We start from the raw sequence: 19286 nt of genomic DNA, 5'->3' as shown, positions 1-19286 counted from the left end.
ACATACTCGTACAACAAAGAATTTATTTTTTTATTTGTAATATTTCCATTTATTCGAATATTTTTATAGTAGAAATTATATTTTATTATTTGTGTTTCCATAGTCATCTACCAATAGTATTATAGTATGACGGGAAACGTTGAACTGTGATTGGTACAGATTCGTTCTTAAGTGATGTTTGTCTAGTCGGAAATACGTCATACAAAATTTAAACTTTGCCAAAGAATTACAATTGTACATTGACATTCAAAAGTGTTTATTTGTGCAATTTCTTTAAATGGCGGGAGAAGTTATAGTTGATGCATTACCATATATTGACCAAGGATACGATGAACCTGGAGTTAGAGAAGCAGTAAGTAATAGTTTTCTGTTATTTATAATAATTCTTTTGTTATAAATAATTATTAAACTGATTTTGAGGTTATATTGTTTATATGAGCATATTAAATAAATTGCGAATTCATACGTAGTTATTAAATATTTTAGGCTTTGGCCATGGTTGAAGAAGAAACTCGTCGTTATAGACCGACAAAAAACTATTTAGAACATTTGCCATCATTAAATATTACTGCTTTTGAGACAGAGGTTATGAAACATGAATTTGAGCGAATGCAAAACCGTTTACCTATGGAAGTACTCAGTATGAAGCGCTATGAGTTACCTCCACCTCCACCAGGTAAAATGAATGATCTTGCAGCGTGGAATGAAAGTGTAAAAAATAGCAGTGCGCAATTGGAACATCAGGCTACCAGGTAAATACTATGATTACTATTATATTTTTTTATATTTTTGTTTAATATGTAAGCAATTACGAGATTGTGATGAGGATGTAATGTTAAATTGATATATTCTTGTGATGTTCAATAATAATGCAGAATCTGTAATCTTGAGTTAATGATGGAATATGGATGCGAAGCATGGAAATCTTATTTGGAAGTATTAGTACAACTAGTGAGTCAAGCTCAAAAACAGCTACAAGCATTAAGGAAAAGAATTCAAGAGGTTAATTGGCAAAGAAAATCTATGCAAACTCAAGGTGGAGAAAAGTTAAGGGCATTAGAAGCACAATGGGTAGGACTAGTGTCAAAAAATTATGAGATTGAACAAGCGTGTGTTCACTTAGAAGAAGAAATACAGAAATCTATGATGAATAAGGGTGAGGGTGTAGAAATCAATGATGTGCCAGGAGAGGAAGAACCTGACGTTCCAGAGAAAAGTGCAACTGAGGTTATGGCAACAAAAATGGATCAGCAAGAACAACAAAATCAAGAACCTTAAAATGTATATAAAATTGTGACTAATTATGTTTTGTATTTTATTATGACGATATTATTTAAATACATTGATTATATTTAAAATTGACAGTAAACTATCGATCCTATTCATTTCCGAAATAGGTTATATAAAGCTATATACGATATCGTAAGGAACACAAGGTATTATTTTATAAATTATTGCTGGATAAATATATTAAGCTAGGTTAGTAAGTTAATATAAACAATGAATAAGTGGTGCAGAGACTAATTTATTAAAAATATTATTAATCTTTCGTTATCGGTAGTGAAATATCGTCGAAGTCGTGTGAAAGAGGTTAAATATTGCGGTATAATATACGAAAAAGATAAAATACTGTAAATATTTAAGAGATTTTAATTATATTTGTTCTTTACAGGTAGTTGGTACAATGCCGTATGGTATGTCATGGCCTCGACTTATTTCCTTTATTTCATTAGTATTTCTTGCGACTGCGTCTGGTTCGCAAGCTGTGCATCTTATATACAGGCCCCTTGACGATTTAGATGATTTGATAGAAGAGGCATTTCAGAAAAGACTGTCAGAACTACAAGATCGTAAATAATATGTAATTAAATAAATTGATTCGGTTACTGCTATTAATTTTTCAATTGTTTTAATAATATATTAAACATTAAGATCTTTTGTAAGGAGAAGTGGGGTTAAATTGATAGGGAAGGAATAATAACGAAAACTAAAAAAATGAATCAGCAACTTGAAGTTACACTCAAATTTTAATCACAATGCGAGATTTAATAAAGCACAATTTATTTCATCATAGTTTACACGTATCACGCTTTTCTTTAATGCTTGAAATATACATATTTACAAGATGAATATCATCGTCTATAAATGACATATAGTATCATGTAACAATTATTTATAATTCACAGTATACTTGGAGGACTTTCTTAAATAGTTTGCTTGCATTGATGTGTCAGCAGCGCATTTTTGTGTAAGCCTAGCTTGTAATTTCATTTGTTAGGATAGCTACTAACTCGTACTTGTTTTCTTTTATATATAATTACAAAAGCGAATAATCAAGCATTATTCTTGGGCAACTATTCGTGTAGAAAAATACGTAAATTTTTATCTCCGTTTCGATCGTTTTATAACGAAGGGAAGGATAGTTTAAAAACACTCGTAGAGCCCGTATTGATCGATTTCGATTAATCACTAAATTGTCATAATGATGTCTCGCTGGCGCCAGAACTCTGTGATTGGAGTGGTAAATTTGTTTTATATCCTGTAGATTCCTCCTCTAGCAATGCTATCCGTTGTTTTAGAGATTTTACCTATAAATTAATCATACGTGTAAAAAAAAGAAAAAATTGAAAGTTGTAACTAAGTAATTTAGTTACATGTTGCATCACTAATTTTGATTAGGGTGATAAAATGCAACTGCGCAGAATCAGACAGCTCGATACTGAAAGTACAAGATGGCGACAGTCATATGGCAGAAGCGGCAGCGTGCGGTGTACTGTAAAAATGCCGATCTTACCAAAATTCAACATAAAGAGAACGATAAGGAGAACTTTAAATAAAGTGCCTGGAAAATCTTTAGGGGAATTTCGATTTTTACCTATAATGTTTTTAATGGGTGGTTTGTTAGAGTTCGTTATGATACACTGGCATGTTGGAGAGGTTAACTTCTATAGGACATATAAAAGAAGAAGAATAGAAGAAGCAGTTGAACAAAGATTAGCAGAAATGAATGCACAAGTGAATAAATAAATGTATATCGTAGCAAATAGTAGTAACAAATTAATGAACGAAGATGGAGCATGTGAGCATTTGCAATAGCAAATTTTTAAATATAACATTTAACGTCAATATCTCACTTTCACAGCGACGAAGCTTTTAATAATGCATTATACTTTTATAGGTCTTCCGAAGACTAATATTACGAAGATGCAAAGAATGTAATTTATGCAAAAACATGTACAAAGTGTAATAAATTGTTTTATAGATGTATAAACACGACATCTAGCAGTTCTTCTTAACTTCCTTCATATCACACACCACATTTATGCTTGTTCATACCTGAGCAGCATGCCTCTCCACCATGCCCAACATTTGTTGCTCCAGCTTTTTTAATCTGGATTGATATTTTTTCTTAGACTTCTCTAAAGTTTGTACCAGAGCTCTAAAAACAAAGTTAAAAAATAAGATTTCTCGATCGATTGTAAATCTACCGTTATACGTAATTCAATTACCCATTAGCTCTTTTCAAATCGTTAACAAGCTCAGCAGACTGTTGATGGCGCAGTTCAGAGTTTTTATTAACTTTGTCTAAAGTGGATACTAATTCCTGTAGACGTTCCTTTAGCCTAGCTTCTCGACCTAGTGCCTCTATCAACTCAGATTCTATGCCTTCGCTCTCGTTATCGCTTAAACCTCGATCCTATACGTAATTTATATCGTATCATTAACTCTAGAAAGAGATTTTTGTTTTAAATAGCCATTATGTATTTACTTTATTCGTAGCCATAGCCAGCATGGCCTCTGTATCGCTGAGCTGACCCTGAAGATGTTCGATAGCAGCATGCTGAGCTGCGATTTGCGTATCACGTGCGTTTAATTTCAATTCTATGGTAGCTCGTTCCTTTTCCAGTAGGAAGACTCGTGCCCGTAGTTCCGCCTTGTCCTCTCTCATAGCCATCAATTCCTACACGAAATTGATTACATTTATTTTTGGAACTTCCAAGAATTCGAAGCTAATCGTCGTCTCGGACGGACCTGCATAAGTACAGCTGTTTCTAAATCTAATTTCCGGGCTTCGGCGAGGGAAATTGTATTCTTTGAATTCAATGGTTCAGCGTGAACACTTTCTAACTCCACTACAGTCGATCTGACCATGGCTCGTTCTCCTTTGAGTCTACTAATGTGCCTTCTGAGTCTTTGTTCGTCTTCCACGGACCAAGCCACCTCAGACCTGAAGATACCAGATTATTAAGAAATATTACAAGCTCATCGAGATTTGGCAATGTACTCACTCGTCTGATAAAACTATACTATCTTCCCACGGCGCGTTTAAAGTATTCATACATTCGTTCTCCAATTTATTCAACACATGATAGGCTACGTGTTCAGCCGCTCTTCTGTTATCGATCGTGATGCTGTTCCTTTCTGTCGATAGAGCGATCTCGCTTTCTAGTAACGCTACCAGGACATCGTAAGCCTCTATCGCGCGATCACTATAGGAGAGTGCTAATCGCAACGCGGTTGCATTCGACTCGTACTTTCCAACTAGGAGACTCAATCTGGAATAGAGAAACACTTGTACATATTTTTTACATACTTGTATAGTAAATGGCATATGGTGAAGTTGTAAAATCAATCGGTATTCAAAATATCTACAGTGCAAAAATGTGCAGAATGCATGTAATGTGCAAAACGTATTAAATATACAAAGTAAGATACATATTATAATATTTAATAAGTAAAATTTTTATCTAGGTTTCATCTTGTTTTATCATTATGATAAAAACACAAATACGATTATAATTTTAAACGACAATAGACACATAGGTATCTGGCGTTTAGCCCTAGCTACAGCTAAATTAATAGCTGATCCTACTTAATGTTTTAGTTTACGGCTTTACCACGTTACTAACGATACTTCGTATTTCACAATTGGAACACAAAAATACCTGTCACATTGCGCCTTACTCTCGTGCAAAGTCAACGCAAGGACAGCGTTATTTGCTCGCGCGTGTTCCAACCTGCTGTTTAACCTTTCCGTCTCCACTTCGAACTGTTTTTCGGATCCATTCAATTCCTGAAGATTCGAGTGCTCCAAAAGGTCCGAGACCAGATGTTCAGCCACCATCGTGGAACATACCTATTTAAATGACCATAAAGTTATTAAATGGAAACAGAAACAAATCCGTTATTTTTTTATAACTCTTGCAAACAGTTTCTGTCAATTTTTATCGTTTCAATTTTAGATCACGAATTATGACGGGTAAATCCATTTCCTGCTAATTCAGATCGATTATCGCGCTTCGTATGATATTATCAGGTGTCCTGATATTTATAAACGGGGCTGCACCATTGTAACTACAAGCTAAGAGTGAAAAGTACGAACAACCAGAGACGATAACGTACCCCCAGGTTGGTAATATCAGGTCCTGTGATGTGCCTCTCGTCGGTCCTCCTGAGTCTTACCCTCTCGGCTATTTTAAGAACCGGAGCTTCCTCCCTCGTTACGCTCTTTGTCGGCGGTGTCTGCAGGGGTGGCAAGAGTGGCGAGCAAGGTGCACTCAAAGGTTCCGGCGAACTGGTGTTGCCTCTTGTCTGCGGAAATCAAAGGAGCACGAGGAGAACATTACAGTCGGAAGGGTTGATAAATATTTTTGTGAAAGTGTTGGGCTGATCAAAGGCTGGCCAAAGCACGGGGGTAACTGTGCAAAAAATTCGTTCGGCATTCAGCGGTTCGTTCCAAAGGGGGAGGAGGAAAATGCATTTCGGGTGCATCGAGATGAAAAGAACGATCTTCTTTTCATCGCGGACGAAAACTCAGTTCAGCTCGTTGCAAAACTGTAACATCATATAACGTCTCTATACGTCGAGACCATGCGGAGGGTGCGCGTATTTTGCAGCACGTTACAATAGGTCGGATTCTGTGCTACCCACTCGTATTTCTCTGCGGGGCGACTCGCTGCCAGCCTGTTGCCTCTGATTGCTAGCCTGATTCTTGAAATTAGCCAGCTGAGCCTGTAAACTCGCGATCTCCGCTCGAAGGGCTGTGACCTCTTCTTGTAACGCTGCCACGGCCACGCTTTGGCACGAGGCCGCCTGTTGTGTTGGCTCCGGTGTTGGTAACGCCGCCGGACTGTCTAGCTGTTCTCTTCCATTCTGTCGATGTAAATGATCGTTTAATCGCAACTATATTACGCGCAAGATCTAGCAACTCGTCCGAGTTAAGGAACTTCTTCCGATTCGATTTCGAGTCTATTTTGCATAGTTTGAAAGTTGTACGTCTGCTACGAACATTTTACGTTTGCAAAATCTTAAACGCGTTTCCCAGACTTTCCAGGCAATTACGCTACTACCTTCTAAGTTTCACCGAAGAACTTTGTAATCCTTTGATAGACATACCTCGGCGGTACGTGGCTCGATGTCCTCGCAGCAGCTGGAATCGGCATCTCCCAATGTACGATCTCCATCACCCTGAATGTCACCTCCACCTTCGCTCTCTTCCACCGGGTTAGTGATCGACCCCTCCGCGTCTCTGCTTGTCTCTATTTCTAAATTGATCGGAAAGGGTCAAACGAAACAGAACAAAGTCTTCGAACGAAGTGTGTAAAAGTCGCTGTAATCATCAAACGGCGAATTAAAACTTGCGTTACGATCTATTCAATTGATCGTTTTACGAGGAAATCTCCTTAAATTATTTTGCTAATTTATCTCTCTACGACTCGTCATAAAACACATACCACGCAAGGCGTATAAATGCCATCGTGTTTTCCAACTTACTCAACAACCTAATAATTCGCAAGAAAAAAATATTCAATTGGCCAAAGTTACCCAGAACCAACGAGTTACTGTAAAATACAATATAAAACGGACACACCATGATCGGGAGAAATATAAATCTGCACGAAGATATCTCGAATTTTGGCGACGTCGTTGGACACCGTGAAACGAACGGCGAAGCGGCTTCCCAGCGGGGAACGCGTTAAAACATCAAACGGCCTCGGTCCATAAATCTCTGTCGGAGGGAGGCAGAGACCGAGCACGGTGCACAGATTTACGGAATCGGTCGTTTCGTTCTCTCCCTTACCGGACTCATCCTCCTCGGCAATTACGGTAGCGCGATGCCTCTCGAGCTGCCTGCCGAGCTCGGCGATCACGGAATGCAACTCGGTCAGCCTCTCCTCGTGCCTCGCCGCTTGCTGCTCTGCCCTCTGTTCCGCTCGCGCGGCTTGCACCTCCGCGCGGACCAGAGCCGCCTCGGTCGCCTCCCTGGCTCGTGTCGCCGCCACCAGCCTTGAATTCAGCTCGGCTACCTCGGACCGCAGCGATGATAACGCGGCCGCATGCAGCTGCAACAGAACCGACCACCCTCGGATCAATCATCGACCATATTTCATCGTTGATGAAATTTCTTCGTTGTTTTGGTTTTGTTCGACGGAAAGCTTTCACAGGGTGTTAGAGGGATGCTGGAACTTTGTATTCGGAATTGGACTTTTGTATTCGAAAAGTGGCCTGCTCTTCGAGACGAAATTTGATCTAGTTTCGTGGGACGAGACGGTAGATTTGAAATATGAAGTCTTTTAGCTTGGGGAAATCATGCGTTTAGAAGATACAGATCCTGGTACGTAAGAGATCCTCGTTGCCGATAGACGTGATGTTCGGCGATTAGTATGACAATGTGAGTGTGAATTAGGTATATGGTCGATGAACTGAAAAAATCCTCATTGACCGAAAGAAACGAACAGCTTCTTTCGAGGAGGAGTGTCAGCTCACTTTCCTAGAAGATTCTTCAGTTGAAAGGTTCGATGCTAGTCAGTTGATAAAAGTTTCAAGGAGATTCGATCAGGGTCGATAATTAAGAAGATCCTGTGATATTATAATTCGAAGATTTCCATGGATTTGTCGCGTCTCGTGACGCAACCTGTCTTGGTCGAGTCAAGACAAACGCGCAAGGATCTTCCTAATTGCAAACTACGTTTTGGAAGAATACAGTACGGCAGTCATTTTGATCAATCTTCTGTCTCGATCAGCCTTGACTGTCGAATAAATTCCTACTTACGATGAATTGCAATATATTATGCAGAAATCTTAGCGAAGGAAAGAATAATTGACTAATTTTACGTCTTGTCGAGGTCAACGTCGAACACGGTCGTCCATTCACTTTGCCATTAGCTGACCAATTTTAAAATACACATTGTCTCGTTTCGAAGCGACAAATGCATCGTTGCTAGTTCTACAAAATTTCTAGAAATATCAGCAATTGGTTATTTCGACTACCATTCTCTTTCCAAGTATCAAATAATATCGTTAATTATCGATCATCGTTATTACGACTCATCGAAGCTAAAAATGACGAATTTGTGATTTCAATAAGAAGTCCGATACCATCGACGTTAAATTCCAAATTTAATTTCTCGCATTTACGAAGAAACGTCTATTTTGTCAGGGAATTTGTTAAAGAGCAGAAGCAGCTGGTAGCAGAGGATCGTCGCGCTGTTTCCGCAAATAGATGTCCCAGACGCGATTCTTCTTGTTACCGGTGGTCCTCATTAATTTCGTCGTATTCGCGGTATTCCGAACGCGAACACAGAAAACAGGGAAAAAGAAGAAAAGTGGAAAAATGCGTAGAAAATGGCGGATACCTGTTTGCGAGGCATCGTTCCTCGCGGAGTGCCCTTCGCGAGGGCAACCGTGCATGACGAACATTACAAGACGACGAGCCGCTAATGATTCCTGGCCATGTGATAACATACACCGATCAAGAGGGGAAGAGAAAAATACCGAGAGATCCGTATAAGAATCACGACCCGTAATTACGAAGTATCATTCAAGAGTCGTCCTCTTATCGAGAAAGAGGAAAAGGATCGTGTGCGTATCTCACGTGTACTCTCGACGACAGGTAAACTAGTTTTGTCACCAGGCTTGCTCACGACACGTACCAGGCATTTATTTTTTTTTTGGTCTATTTAACTTCTTTTTCTCTTGTATTTCGAGATCTCAACGCGTTACTTTTTTCCGTTATGGTAGATGGGTTTAACGATTTACGTTTTACTCGGAAAATCGATTCGATTGCTCTCAATTTCGTACTACGTCGAAAGCGTAGACTCGCTGGCTTTTGTTCGAATCAAACATCCTCTAATACCTCTTATTCTTCGATGAGATATCGTTAAGTGCGCGCGAAGTGGTTTTACGATTTGCTGTAAAAGCCACAGCTTTTATCTGCAACTTTATTCTTAATAATAAGTATCGCTTTTCGGTAAATTCGTGGTAACGGTATGAGAAAGTTACTGAATTTTCGAACTAATTGTGAACTATCGATTGGAGGCAATGCTTAGCACGCTCTAGCTCGATTTGTATTTACTCGTAATTTTTTAAATTACGAATTTCAAACTGCGCGTATTTTAATTATTTTAATACCTCCAACGTTCTTTGCTTAACTTTTTCACCTATGAAGCAAACATAAAAATTGTCCTAAGACTTTTGACCGCAGATAATTAATTATAAATTCAACTTCTGTTTAAAAAATGAACTATAATATATACGTTCTTTTACGTTACATTGGAATTAAATTTTCTGATTTATAGTTCAATCGAAATTGAACAGTTCGAAGATTAAGAGCTTTCCAAACAACGAAACAGATCCACAAGCTTTCACAATTACGAATATGCCAATTATGTTATTTCATATTATCGGTATCGGCATATTTAGCTTAGAACATTTTAGTGAAAATATTATACCTTGATACTTTGAGGTACCACGAGAATATCAAGAATTAACACACTTTCAGAACACTGTGCAGGACGTAACAGAGGAAGATGAGGTTTCCCATGAGCTTGGCGTTCATCCTGGCGATATTCTGTGCAATAGTGATGGCGCAAAACGACGATGAAATCGTTCGATTGCCAGGCAAGAGCTGCAAAGACGCTCCACCTTGTCCGAATGGCCGATCCTGCATGATGGTTGCTCCTCCTTGTAATTCGGACAACTGCGACAAGAATCCAGTGCCTTCGTGTGGCCGGAAGTTGTGAATGTCGCAGTACCGTAAAAGATACAAGTGGTCCTCGACTAAGCCATTGGTCATCTTGCTCGTTCATCGATTCACGCGTATGTTAATGGATGTTGCAATAAACGTATAACGTAACCGTGGTACCGTTGCAAAATGAAGTAATTTCACGCTCTATACCTGCTTACTTTCGTTCGCCAATTAGACGCGACGCGATTCGCCTGGAAATTCCGTACTCGAGCGGAAAGAAAACTTATGGATAGCTGACGATTCACATACTTGTGACTCTTCGGATTTTGATGATCTGATTTTTAAGACCGAAACTCGAAGAATCACAAATACGCGCACGTCACGTGAAAGTTTAAAATTGATAACTGACACAGAGCTAATCCATTCGCGTAGAACGACGAGCCGGACTCGCCGCGAACAATTTTCAATTTCCCATACAAAATCCATCCGATTATCCTATTTGACGCGTAATGACGAAATTCTAAAAACGAAGCCTGTAACCCGCAACTCGTCGCTCGTTAACTATCTAATGTTAGCAAATTATTGTGCAAGAGAGTGCACAGGTGTGAGGCGTGCGTTTCTGCGGTTCTATTTAGCGCTATTTGCTCGGTTGAAGCGCGTACGCGCGACAAGCCGATGATTGCGTCAGAGCAAAATGTTTAAGTAACTGGATATAAGTAATAAACTGAATGTTCGAATAAGAGGACGCAACACGTGCGTCGATAGGAGCAAATGGTCGCGTCGATGTTCACGTAATCACGTAGACGCCAGGTTATTCGTTTAGTCCGACAAGAGTCGAGTGGAGTTCGTTGCACAACGAGTCGTCGGTCGTGTCGTGTCGACAAAACGAGCCTGGTCACCAAGTGAATTCTTCGCAATGACTCACCAGGCGTTTACCAAAGAAGACAGCTTGCACGGGCTTCTACCTTCTCGTGTTCTTCTTGCCATGCGTGTTTCAAGCTGGCTAGGCAGGTGTCTTCATCACCGATTCCATCGAATTTCTCTCTTGCCAGACGTACCACGTAAAATGATACCGGAAATTGCGGTAAAGTGGTGCAAAGCCAGCGACAAGGGTGACCGAGAGGGGCATCGACTTTCTCGACAGTCGAATACCCGATATCCTACCCTGGATAGATGGAAGTCCGAGGTCGTTCTCGTCTTTGATACACGAAATTACTTGGAAACTGGAGGTTGGGTAAATCCGCCGGCGACGAGCTTCGTCGACGTGTTATAGAGGACTTACTAAAGGCAAACTTCGTCTTCTCGATGCCGTGGAAAGTTGTCGACCTGTTCACGACGATTATAGACGGTACGGACAATATACGAGCGATCAGAGAGGAGCACGTGGTTATACGTATGAAATCCGGGAAAACTTACGAAAGTGATAAAGATAATTTATGAGTGGGGTTAGGTTGTGCCACCGCAACAAATTTATTGATCAAATTTGCATTTCATAGCTGCCATGATCGACTGCCACGCGAATATCCATATGTTTTGCCCTGAAATATACGCTAAATAGTAACGTTTCATTTTTGCAAAATATTATATTATGTTTGATCGTTACATATCGTATTACGTTATATCGTATTTGTGCACTTTTCCTCCGACAATGTTATGCGAATCATTGACATCGTTGAAAATTTGTTAGTCCGTGAAATTTCTCTCATTTCTAATCGATCTAAAAAATCTAGCGAAATCTGGTTTTCATCGATAACCATCGTGGCAGTCGACGTACTGTGCGTCGGTGGGAAAATTATTGCGATTTTGAATCGTAGACCGTGGTACGTTCTTTTTTTACAGTCAACCCGCGTCGCGCAGCTTTGTACGCAGAAAATTCGATTATTCGCCTCTGCAGTACGCAACAACGTTGAACGCGTTGAAATACTATCGATCGTATCGGCGAAGAAACGCGAGTTTTTCTATGAAAAGACTGGTTTTTTGCCAGGAAAATGCAGCGGCTATCCGGTTTTGCGCGATTGACTTTCATGCCGCGCTTTTCAATGAAATTTTTCCTTTGGGACCTGTTCAATCGTTAAAAATAGAAAAGAACAGTTGCTTTTGCAACTTGGACGATCCAACTTGGACGTACGTTTGACATTTTGCTAATCATTCGTATCGTGTATTATCCTAGTCCGATCGAATATTGCTCCTTAGAAAAAAAAGTTTGTATAGGAGAAAGAACAGTGCTCGTTTCTGTTTGGATTTGGTTCTATAACGATGTATCGTGGGGTGCTCGTGGAAAGAAAAATGGGGCGGGTGCGTGGCCAACAGGTGCCTCCCTTCAGGAGGATTTGGCTTTTGAAAGCAAACAGGCGATAAATTTCAAGGCAAACACGCCGAGAGAAAGGCGAACGTTACGAGCGAAACTCTGAAGATTTCCAGAGGAAAAGGCGAGCCAGGATCCTGTCGATCGCGTAGGATGAGCCACAACTTCATCGAGCTGAATAGGTCTATCGACGTCTCGTTTGCATACACGTGTCTTGAACGTGTGTTCGAAACGCTTATTAACGACTCGTATAAATTCTTAGTCTATTACCTAGCAAGAATGGAAAATCGTTTCCTTTCTGATTTCAGCCGATCATCTGTATAAAAGTCAGGAACATTTTGTATAAAACCGGGATTGTCGTAATACGTACGATACTTATAAACGAGGCAGTACATTAGGACAGGAGGAGTACATCAGTGGAGCGAAGTAGAATTTTACATATTTCGTAGATTCAGTTGCAATTTGCAGTGAAACTCCATTTATCGGAATAAAATTGTACTCGATACTCTATTAAATGGAATTCCGCGTATTAAATCTATTTATCTGAATGTGAAATTTTGTTATACGAATGAAAAGATATAGTAGCAGAGAGAAGTATTAAATTCCTATTATACGAACTGTTTATTCCTCGATATGTTCAGATAAACAGAGATCTACTGTATTAATATTTAGTCCGCAAGCATTTGTTTTTTACAAATACTTTAATCCCTTTTCGCAATACTCTGTATCGGATTTTCGCAATAATCAAGCCAATTCAAAACATTTTTTTATCCATAATAATGGTATACAATGTACAAACAAAGTCACGAATAGCATAACAAAATTTTACCATATGGTATGCATAACGTATTCGTTGTTTCTCATACCGAACAAAAGTTTGTTCTTCTACACCGACACTTGACACGTTGCACGGTGCACAGACAGCTTTGGAAACAATGTTTGTCACTTTGTGCATCGAAGCTCGATTCAGCGAGCTCGTAATGAGATCACCGAGCACCGATTGCTCGTAACAAGATTTTTCCAATGAATCCTGCCGTTAATCCGCTAAAGGGGTCAAGTAGGTGTCCCCTTTCGAGATGGTAAATTCCTTGACCAAGCCCCCGTGACCCTTTTTCTTCTCTTTGTCTGGTCGTCAAAAGGGACGAGCAACGTTATTCGTTTTTGATCCACCGGGGGAGTTCGTTGGACGAAGACGAACCGGCTTTAAGGGGTGAGCACACCGTTTCAAACGGTCCTTTTGTGACCGCTGGGACAAAAGAGGTAACCCACAGACACGTCTATTCTACCTCGATGCAAGGACGTTGCCAGCAAAATGACATCTCCGTCTTCTTTCCACGCGTGGAGTGGACTGCTTTCGACGATGTGTTTCCGCGTAGCGGAACTAATCCGCTCGTCACGATACAATTTTTGAGAACATGTTGCGTAGAAGGGTAACAGGAAACGTATTCTCGAGTTTATTAATGAATTAGATTAGTTTCACTGTTATGGTTCGGTTTAACAAGGTTGACAGCGAGATCGATACGACGCGATCGAAATAGTTTTGTATATTTTAGATATCGCATTTAATACGAATACCTATCGTATCTATAGATAACACCTATGAAGCACACGTATACGGATCATAGAGATAACTTTGTAACAGAGAGTCTTCTTTGGATAGACAGATGAGGAGCTCTCGAATGTTTACAAAACGTCTCTAGACAGCGAGATACAATAACGAGTCGTATCATATTAAAAGATCGTATCGTATTAAAGACTAGTCGCATAGAGATTTTGGTCGAAGCAACTGGCCCTTTTTCTTTACAAAGAGCGCAAACGACAGAATCTTCCGATTAATACGATACGTATAATACGCGTCGTTATTTATGACACGTAATATGCGCGTGTTTGATGTATTTATAGGGAATTGAAAATCGTAAAAACGCAGATAGTATGGAAAAACGTATGAAACCCATTTACATACCCGTTTCTTTAATTACGTTTATAAAAACACGAATTTGCATAAGCACCAGCAACTTAGTAATATATTATCATACAAATTATATCTTTCTCTGGGATTAAATGTCTCCTATGCGTTCTTATCTCTCGTATTACATGTAAATTTCCAGCGTAACGACGAATTACGCAAATACGAGAGAAAATTTTTGATTTACGAAGCCCGAAACCTTTTACGAAGCTCCGATAGGAGGCGTGCGTTTTCAAGCAAACGAGTCCAGCACGAAAACGCTGAGGTTACACGCGAAGAAAGTGAGAAAGCACTGGCGCAGAAGAACCGATCGACCCGTTCTACCAAGTAAGCGTTCGCCCAAACATGGCGAACTAGGAAGAGGGAAATCAGCAACGACAGACAGACGGCGTAGTCCGGACCGGTGATTTGACGGAAAATATGGTATCGGACAGAAGCGTCGGGAGCCTGGTCGGAGGTGTCAGAGCGGGGCAAACGAAATTACGGGAGCGAAAGTTTATTTGAAATTCCTCTGTGAAATCGATCGTCCGGTTGGTTAGCTGCGGCTCGTCGTCCGCCGCTCTATTCCTGCCGGATTAAAGTTTAAAGGGTAGTACTCGATTCTGCATAAGCTTACGGGGAGACAGACGGAGGGATGAGACGGGCAAAGACAACGCCAGACGAACGGATTCAGATAAATAGATGGGGTTGACTGTTCGGATAAAGAGGGGGAAGACGAGAGGAAGAGACGACGTAAACGTGACGCGTGGAGAACGAGAGAAGACGAGAGAGGGATAAAAAATGAACGAGTCGTTTCGCGGTGAATATAGAGAGAAAAAGGGGGCAGAAGGGGGAAAAGGTGGTAGGAAGGGAACCGGAAGGACAGAAACATCGTCCTGTTCCTGAGAGGCGGATTCGATCCCATTCTCGGCGTGTACTCGGCTTTTGAATCGAATACGACACCGGCAAAAATTACGGAACTCCATTATCGGATGTCGGAATGCTCTTCGCCTCTGGCGGTAAGCTTGTTCCGCGTTTCGTTAGCGGCCTCGATGACGCGCCATCGAGTTTCGCCACCTCTTCTTCACGCTCTCCTGCCATTCGTTTATTCCAGTTCTTTAATCGATACCGGGATAAACTTGAGAATTTATTCCATGATCGGTCAATCTCGAATTCCAATGTACAGCGAGCCCTAGAAGTTGGGAACCATGATCAATTCTCTCAATTCGTTTACTTTCCACGTAGGTGAAGATGACTCTGGCTAAGAAGCAACGATCGATTTAAAAGAACGACAACGGTTGGACGACGGAGAAGAATCGCGTCTGGTGGACTTTAACACGAGAGAAGATCGAGTAGGTCATGAATTATTGTTCGAACAGCTGTCATCGTGAACTGGCGCGAATTTGCTACGTGTTTTATTACTTGTTCATTGAGTTTGATTGAAGATTCGAGCGAACGCGAATTACGCTTCTTATATGTACACAAGTTACTCTTAATGATAACGCTTCTATATAGATTGAACTTTAACCCTTTCACCCTTTTGAAGCAGCGTATATATATAAACTTTCGCAAGTCATTGACACAGACACAAACGATACGTACATAATCCTCCTCGACAAGACACGACCTAATTTCATTGTACTATGTCTTTCCTTATAAAAACCTTGTTTATAAGAAGTACGTTTCTATTCGCAAAGTTTTATCAAACGTCTATAGAGTTTGAAAGAGTTAAAGCGTTAAAAAGTTAGAAATTCGTTCGCTATATTCCAACTTACTGACTCCTGCTGTTTCTCCCTGTGACTAGCTTCGACCTGTATCGGCACGGTTCTATCGTTGCTACGATCACCAGGGCAGCAGAGCCACGACCTAGACCTGGTTAATCCTTTCGGTTCCTCTTCCTCCTCCTCGGCATCCTCGTCCTCGGTGGTAGCGCAATGAACGTAAACCAGATCCCTTCGCGGTGTTTCGAGGATCTCTTTGCCCGGGGCAGAGACGTGACTCGGCTGTACGTTGTATCTCGTCGTCTGTTGATAATGTTGCTGTTGTACTTGCACTCTTTGTTGGTGCATTCGGTCCACGTAGTAAGCCGGCTCCGCGGAGCCATTGTTCACGGCCACGGCGAAACCCGCCACGATGTCTCTCGATGCTTTCACTTAATTTTTCCTCACTGTAGCATCTTCCATTCGGTCGGCGAACAAATCACCCGAACCTTTTTCACGTTTCTCGCTGCTCGTGAAACCAGTACAGCGATTATTGCCAATGATATCGTTCGTCGGTGATATTTCTTCTCTGCACTTCCGCTTCGGTCGTTCGCGTTCACGCTGAAAGCACTGCACGGGTTATTCACGCGACAGTCTCTTCGTCACGCTCGATTACGCGAAGCAATGCGACGATGGAGTGACCAGCGGCGCGATATTGCGACATCGTAGCGATCGGTAATGGAATCGGGCTGGATTTTTCCGCGTTGTAATTAGATTACCAGACATGGAGTCCTTAGCAAGCAGCAACTATGTATTTCATTCCTGTCTATGATTAATTCTCCTTGTCCGAAGACAAAGCAATCGGGGAGCGAAAGTATTGCTTTCATCCGAGCGAAAGAAGCTGGGGAGGGCGGATAAGAGCAACGATACAAAGCAACGATCGATCATGTTGGATCGTTGCATAAAAATAAGAATCTGTTAAGCGTCGTTTCTAATTTATTTCAGTTATCTCATCGATAATTTGTATAATTTCGCCCAAATTCCAACGGTGTTATTATAAATTAACCAAAATGATCGAACTTGTACGGACGACAACGTAAATGAATTTCGCGTCACAATCCGATGATTCGTTGACAAATGACGCGAACGACGCCTCTCTGTAATAGTCGCAGGTATTTCTACCGAATTCCTACTTGTACTTTCGTCGTTCAAGGTTCGACAATGAACCGCCAACTGTTTCACTCGGCTGCTCGCAACAGTCACTCGATCGAGGCTTTTGAAACAACAATAGATTAACCCAACGAACTAACAACAAATTGTTGATTAATTACTGTCCAGGATGCTGTTCCTCCTACTTGAAATATCCTAGCATTCTTTTGATTTCTCAAGATATCAGCATTGGATTCGCACTATCAGCTTTGTTCACAAAAAACAGAAAGATCTTTCTGCCGATGTGAATATACTATCTTCTGGAGAAAACTAGTTTTCAGACGTTTCGCGGCTCGACATGGTCGACGGAACACGTCAGAGGCCAGAGCAGCGGTGCATTTGAGAAAAGGGGGAAAGCATAGTCTGAACGCGATTCCAATTTAGAGCGTGAAACGCAAAAATCCTAGTCACTAATTATAATTCGTTCTGAGATTTTTCCGCTTTGGCACGTGCCGCGCTCATTGCTGCGGCCCGTGTGCAGAGTGTTCACCCGACACACGCTGATTTAGCCATCGAAATCGCGGAAATGCTTGAGCACCGCCGCTGAACGTTTAATGGCGTGAGATTTACCGGCTCAAGTTTTTACATTTTCAACGTGTTTAACGAGCATGCCATTCCGCCTGCTCGTTAACTTATCATTAGTGGCCTGGTCAACGTTGGCCTTCGATGCACTCTACCACAGGCAGTTCGTTACGTTTTCAACGATGCGTTTCGACATTTGCCCGCCGTAGTCGACCGCTGGTTCGTCGCTAAAACGACGCCTCTCTAATAATCGCTGCTATTATTACCGAATTACTATTTCTGCATTCGTCGCTGCAGGTTTCAACTATTTTGAACTGTTTGACTCGGTTGCTCGCTCAGTTACTTACAGAATCGAGGCTTTCAGAACAAAAGTTGATTAACCCAAATGCTTAACGAAGTAATTGTTGTTTAAAATACCGTTCCTCTTAGCTGCAATGCCCTACATAGCGTTTCTTCTTTCCTCGAGATAATACGATCGTTGGCCTTCGCAAATAATTAAATGCCTAATAATAGCAATATCGACAGTGTTGACGATATCTTTGACACATTCACTGTATACGAATCACGCATTCGAGCCAACACATACCTTTAAGTTATACGTACATAATTTACGTAGTATACATGCTATTGATTAGAATGTTGCAACATGAACGGAAAATCCCGAAATTATGAAAAAGTATCTTTTGACAATTCATAGTAAAAACGTATATGTAAAATTTCACGATATAGAGATCGGTATCGTATGAAAATTGTTCGTTAGCATAGATTATCACAGAGAATGAAAGTGGAATCCGCAGCAAACGTGTTAAATTGCTACGTTCGTATCTAAATTACCAAATTAATATATATTTAAGTCTCATTATGTCTGTGCATAATTTAATCCTATGTTTATACATGTATTTATTTATGATCAATACGAATTTAAACAGGCTACGTAAGCCATAATAGCCGGCCTGATTGAATATGTATTTCCAATTGAATAAGAATCTCATCATTAACCTAGTTAAAACGGTTCTGTTTGTTCAACACCGAACGTACGTATCACTGCATTTTTATCGCCACTTTAACGAAAAAGAGAAAGCCAACTGGTCTACTTGCATACGAACAATACAAATTGAACAGCGTCGAAAAAACGAGTAGCGAAACGAAAGCCAATTATATTCAGAGGAATTTTCTGCATTTGGAATTTACCTAGATTTTTATCGTATCGATCGCTCTCATTTTACATAACTGGCAAGGTTGCCTATTCAATGGCCAGTTTGCAAAGGTTCGCGTATATCGCTGGTTAGCGTGTAGCCATCGATTTAGAAAGCTTAATTACTCCGCTAGTGTCTATCGATTCTCGACGAGATCGTGGTGGGACGAGGACGCGTCGCGAAACGGCCGCAGCAGCGAAATAAATTAATTGCTCGACTGGCAATTATGAGACGCGAGAAAGGGGGCGGGGATTTCTGTCTCGGGCCTAACGAGACCCTTATTGCCGCCAGCAATTAGTTTTTACGCCGAGCCAATGCGATCAACGCGGCTGCGATTACGGAATTCTACTCTGATCCGCGATTAATCCTTATCAGCGTTGTTATCTTGTATGATCCTTATCGATGTCGTCTCATAGCCGAATTCAGGAACATTCTAATGACT

General features: G+C 40.8%; 4 protein-coding genes across 9 annotated transcripts in view; 3 read left to right on the top strand and 1 right to left on the bottom strand.

The window, feature by feature from the left end:
- The first annotated feature begins 194 nt into the window (after window positions 1-194).
- BCAS2 (BCAS2 pre-mRNA processing factor) lies at window positions 195-1896 on the top strand. Of its 2 annotated transcripts, XM_076625153.1 has the most exons (4): window positions 195-352; window positions 487-752; window positions 876-1281; window positions 1673-1896. In XM_076625153.1, exons 1-3 carry the CDS (start codon window positions 278-280, stop codon window positions 1276-1278), a joined length of 744 nt encoding a protein of 247 aa, XP_076481268.1. In that variant the 5' UTR covers window positions 195-277; the 3' UTR covers window positions 1279-1281; window positions 1673-1896. The 2 variants fall into 2 exon arrangements, with proteins under 2 accessions (XP_076481268.1, XP_033206367.1); XM_033350476.2 differs by lacking the exon at window positions 1673-1896 and having other exon boundaries at window positions 876-1358.
- On the top strand, window positions 1685-1896 carry sloth2 (ubiquinol-cytochrome c reductase complex assembly factor 6 sloth 2). Its single transcript, XM_076625154.1, has one exon. It carries the CDS (start codon window positions 1685-1687, stop codon window positions 1856-1858), a length of 174 nt encoding a protein of 57 aa, XP_076481269.1. The 3' UTR covers window positions 1859-1896.
- Window positions 1897-2044: 148 nt separating this feature from the next.
- The window catches only part of LOC117166477 (colorectal mutant cancer protein), a 58764-nt gene continuing 41522 nt past the window's right edge, over window positions 2045-19286 (bottom strand). For 3 of the 5 annotated variants that reach the window (XM_033350463.2, XM_076625152.1, XM_033350466.2), the window contains 11 exons: window positions 7082-7343; window positions 6397-6545; window positions 5932-6153; window positions 5404-5592; window positions 4947-5137; window positions 4290-4556; window positions 4033-4228; window positions 3770-3961; window positions 3510-3697; window positions 3337-3439; window positions 2045-2588 (listed from right to left, as the gene is read on the bottom strand). In XM_033350463.2, coding sequence (XP_033206354.1) covers window positions 2478-2588; window positions 3337-3439; window positions 3510-3697; window positions 3770-3961; window positions 4033-4228; window positions 4290-4556; window positions 4947-5137; window positions 5404-5592; window positions 5932-6153; window positions 6397-6545; window positions 7082-7343 — 2070 coding nt within the window. In that variant the 3' untranslated portion in view covers window positions 2045-2477. Of the gene's footprint in view, window positions 2589-3336; window positions 3440-3509; window positions 3698-3769; window positions 3962-4032; window positions 4229-4289; window positions 4557-4946; window positions 5138-5403; window positions 5593-5931; window positions 6154-6396; window positions 6546-7081; window positions 7344-15992; window positions 16548-19286 lie in introns of all 5 variants that reach the window. The other 2 variants (XM_033350467.2, XM_033350471.2) reach the window with 2 other exon arrangements.
- Window positions 2674-3276, top strand: LOC117166481 (ubiquinol-cytochrome c reductase complex assembly factor 5). The gene is made up of 2 exons (XM_033350477.1): window positions 2674-3079; window positions 3179-3276. Exon 1 carries the CDS (start codon window positions 2689-2691, stop codon window positions 3025-3027), a length of 339 nt encoding a protein of 112 aa, XP_033206368.1. The 5' UTR covers window positions 2674-2688; the 3' UTR covers window positions 3028-3079; window positions 3179-3276.

The sequence above is a fragment of the Bombus vancouverensis genome, chromosome 15 (genome assembly GCF_051014615.1).
Source record: "Bombus vancouverensis nearcticus chromosome 15, iyBomVanc1_principal, whole genome shotgun sequence".
Classification (NCBI taxonomy): domain Eukaryota; kingdom Metazoa; phylum Arthropoda; class Insecta; order Hymenoptera; family Apidae; genus Bombus; species Bombus vancouverensis.
Note: the sequence above shows the minus strand (reverse complement) of the source record. Positions and strands in the feature narration are given on the sequence as shown.

Bases quoted from the DNA above. Each gene is read 5' to 3' on its own strand.
- BCAS2 (XM_076625153.1), top strand. From the start codon at position 278: ATGGCGGGAGAAGTTATAGTTGATGCATTACCATATATTGACCAAGGA. The intron at 353-486 runs GTAAGTAATAGT...TAAATATTTTAG, and splicing joins AACCTGGAGTTAGAGAAGCA to GCTTTGGCCATGGTTGAAGA. The intron at 753-875 runs GTAAATACTATG...ATAATAATGCAG, and splicing joins TTGGAACATCAGGCTACCAG to AATCTGTAATCTTGAGTTAA.
- sloth2 (XM_076625154.1), top strand. From the start codon at position 1,685: ATGCCGTATGGTATGTCATGGCCTCGACTTATTTCCTTTATTTCATTA.
- LOC117166481 (XM_033350477.1), top strand. From the start codon at position 2,689: ATGCAACTGCGCAGAATCAGACAGCTCGATACTGAAAGTACAAGATGG.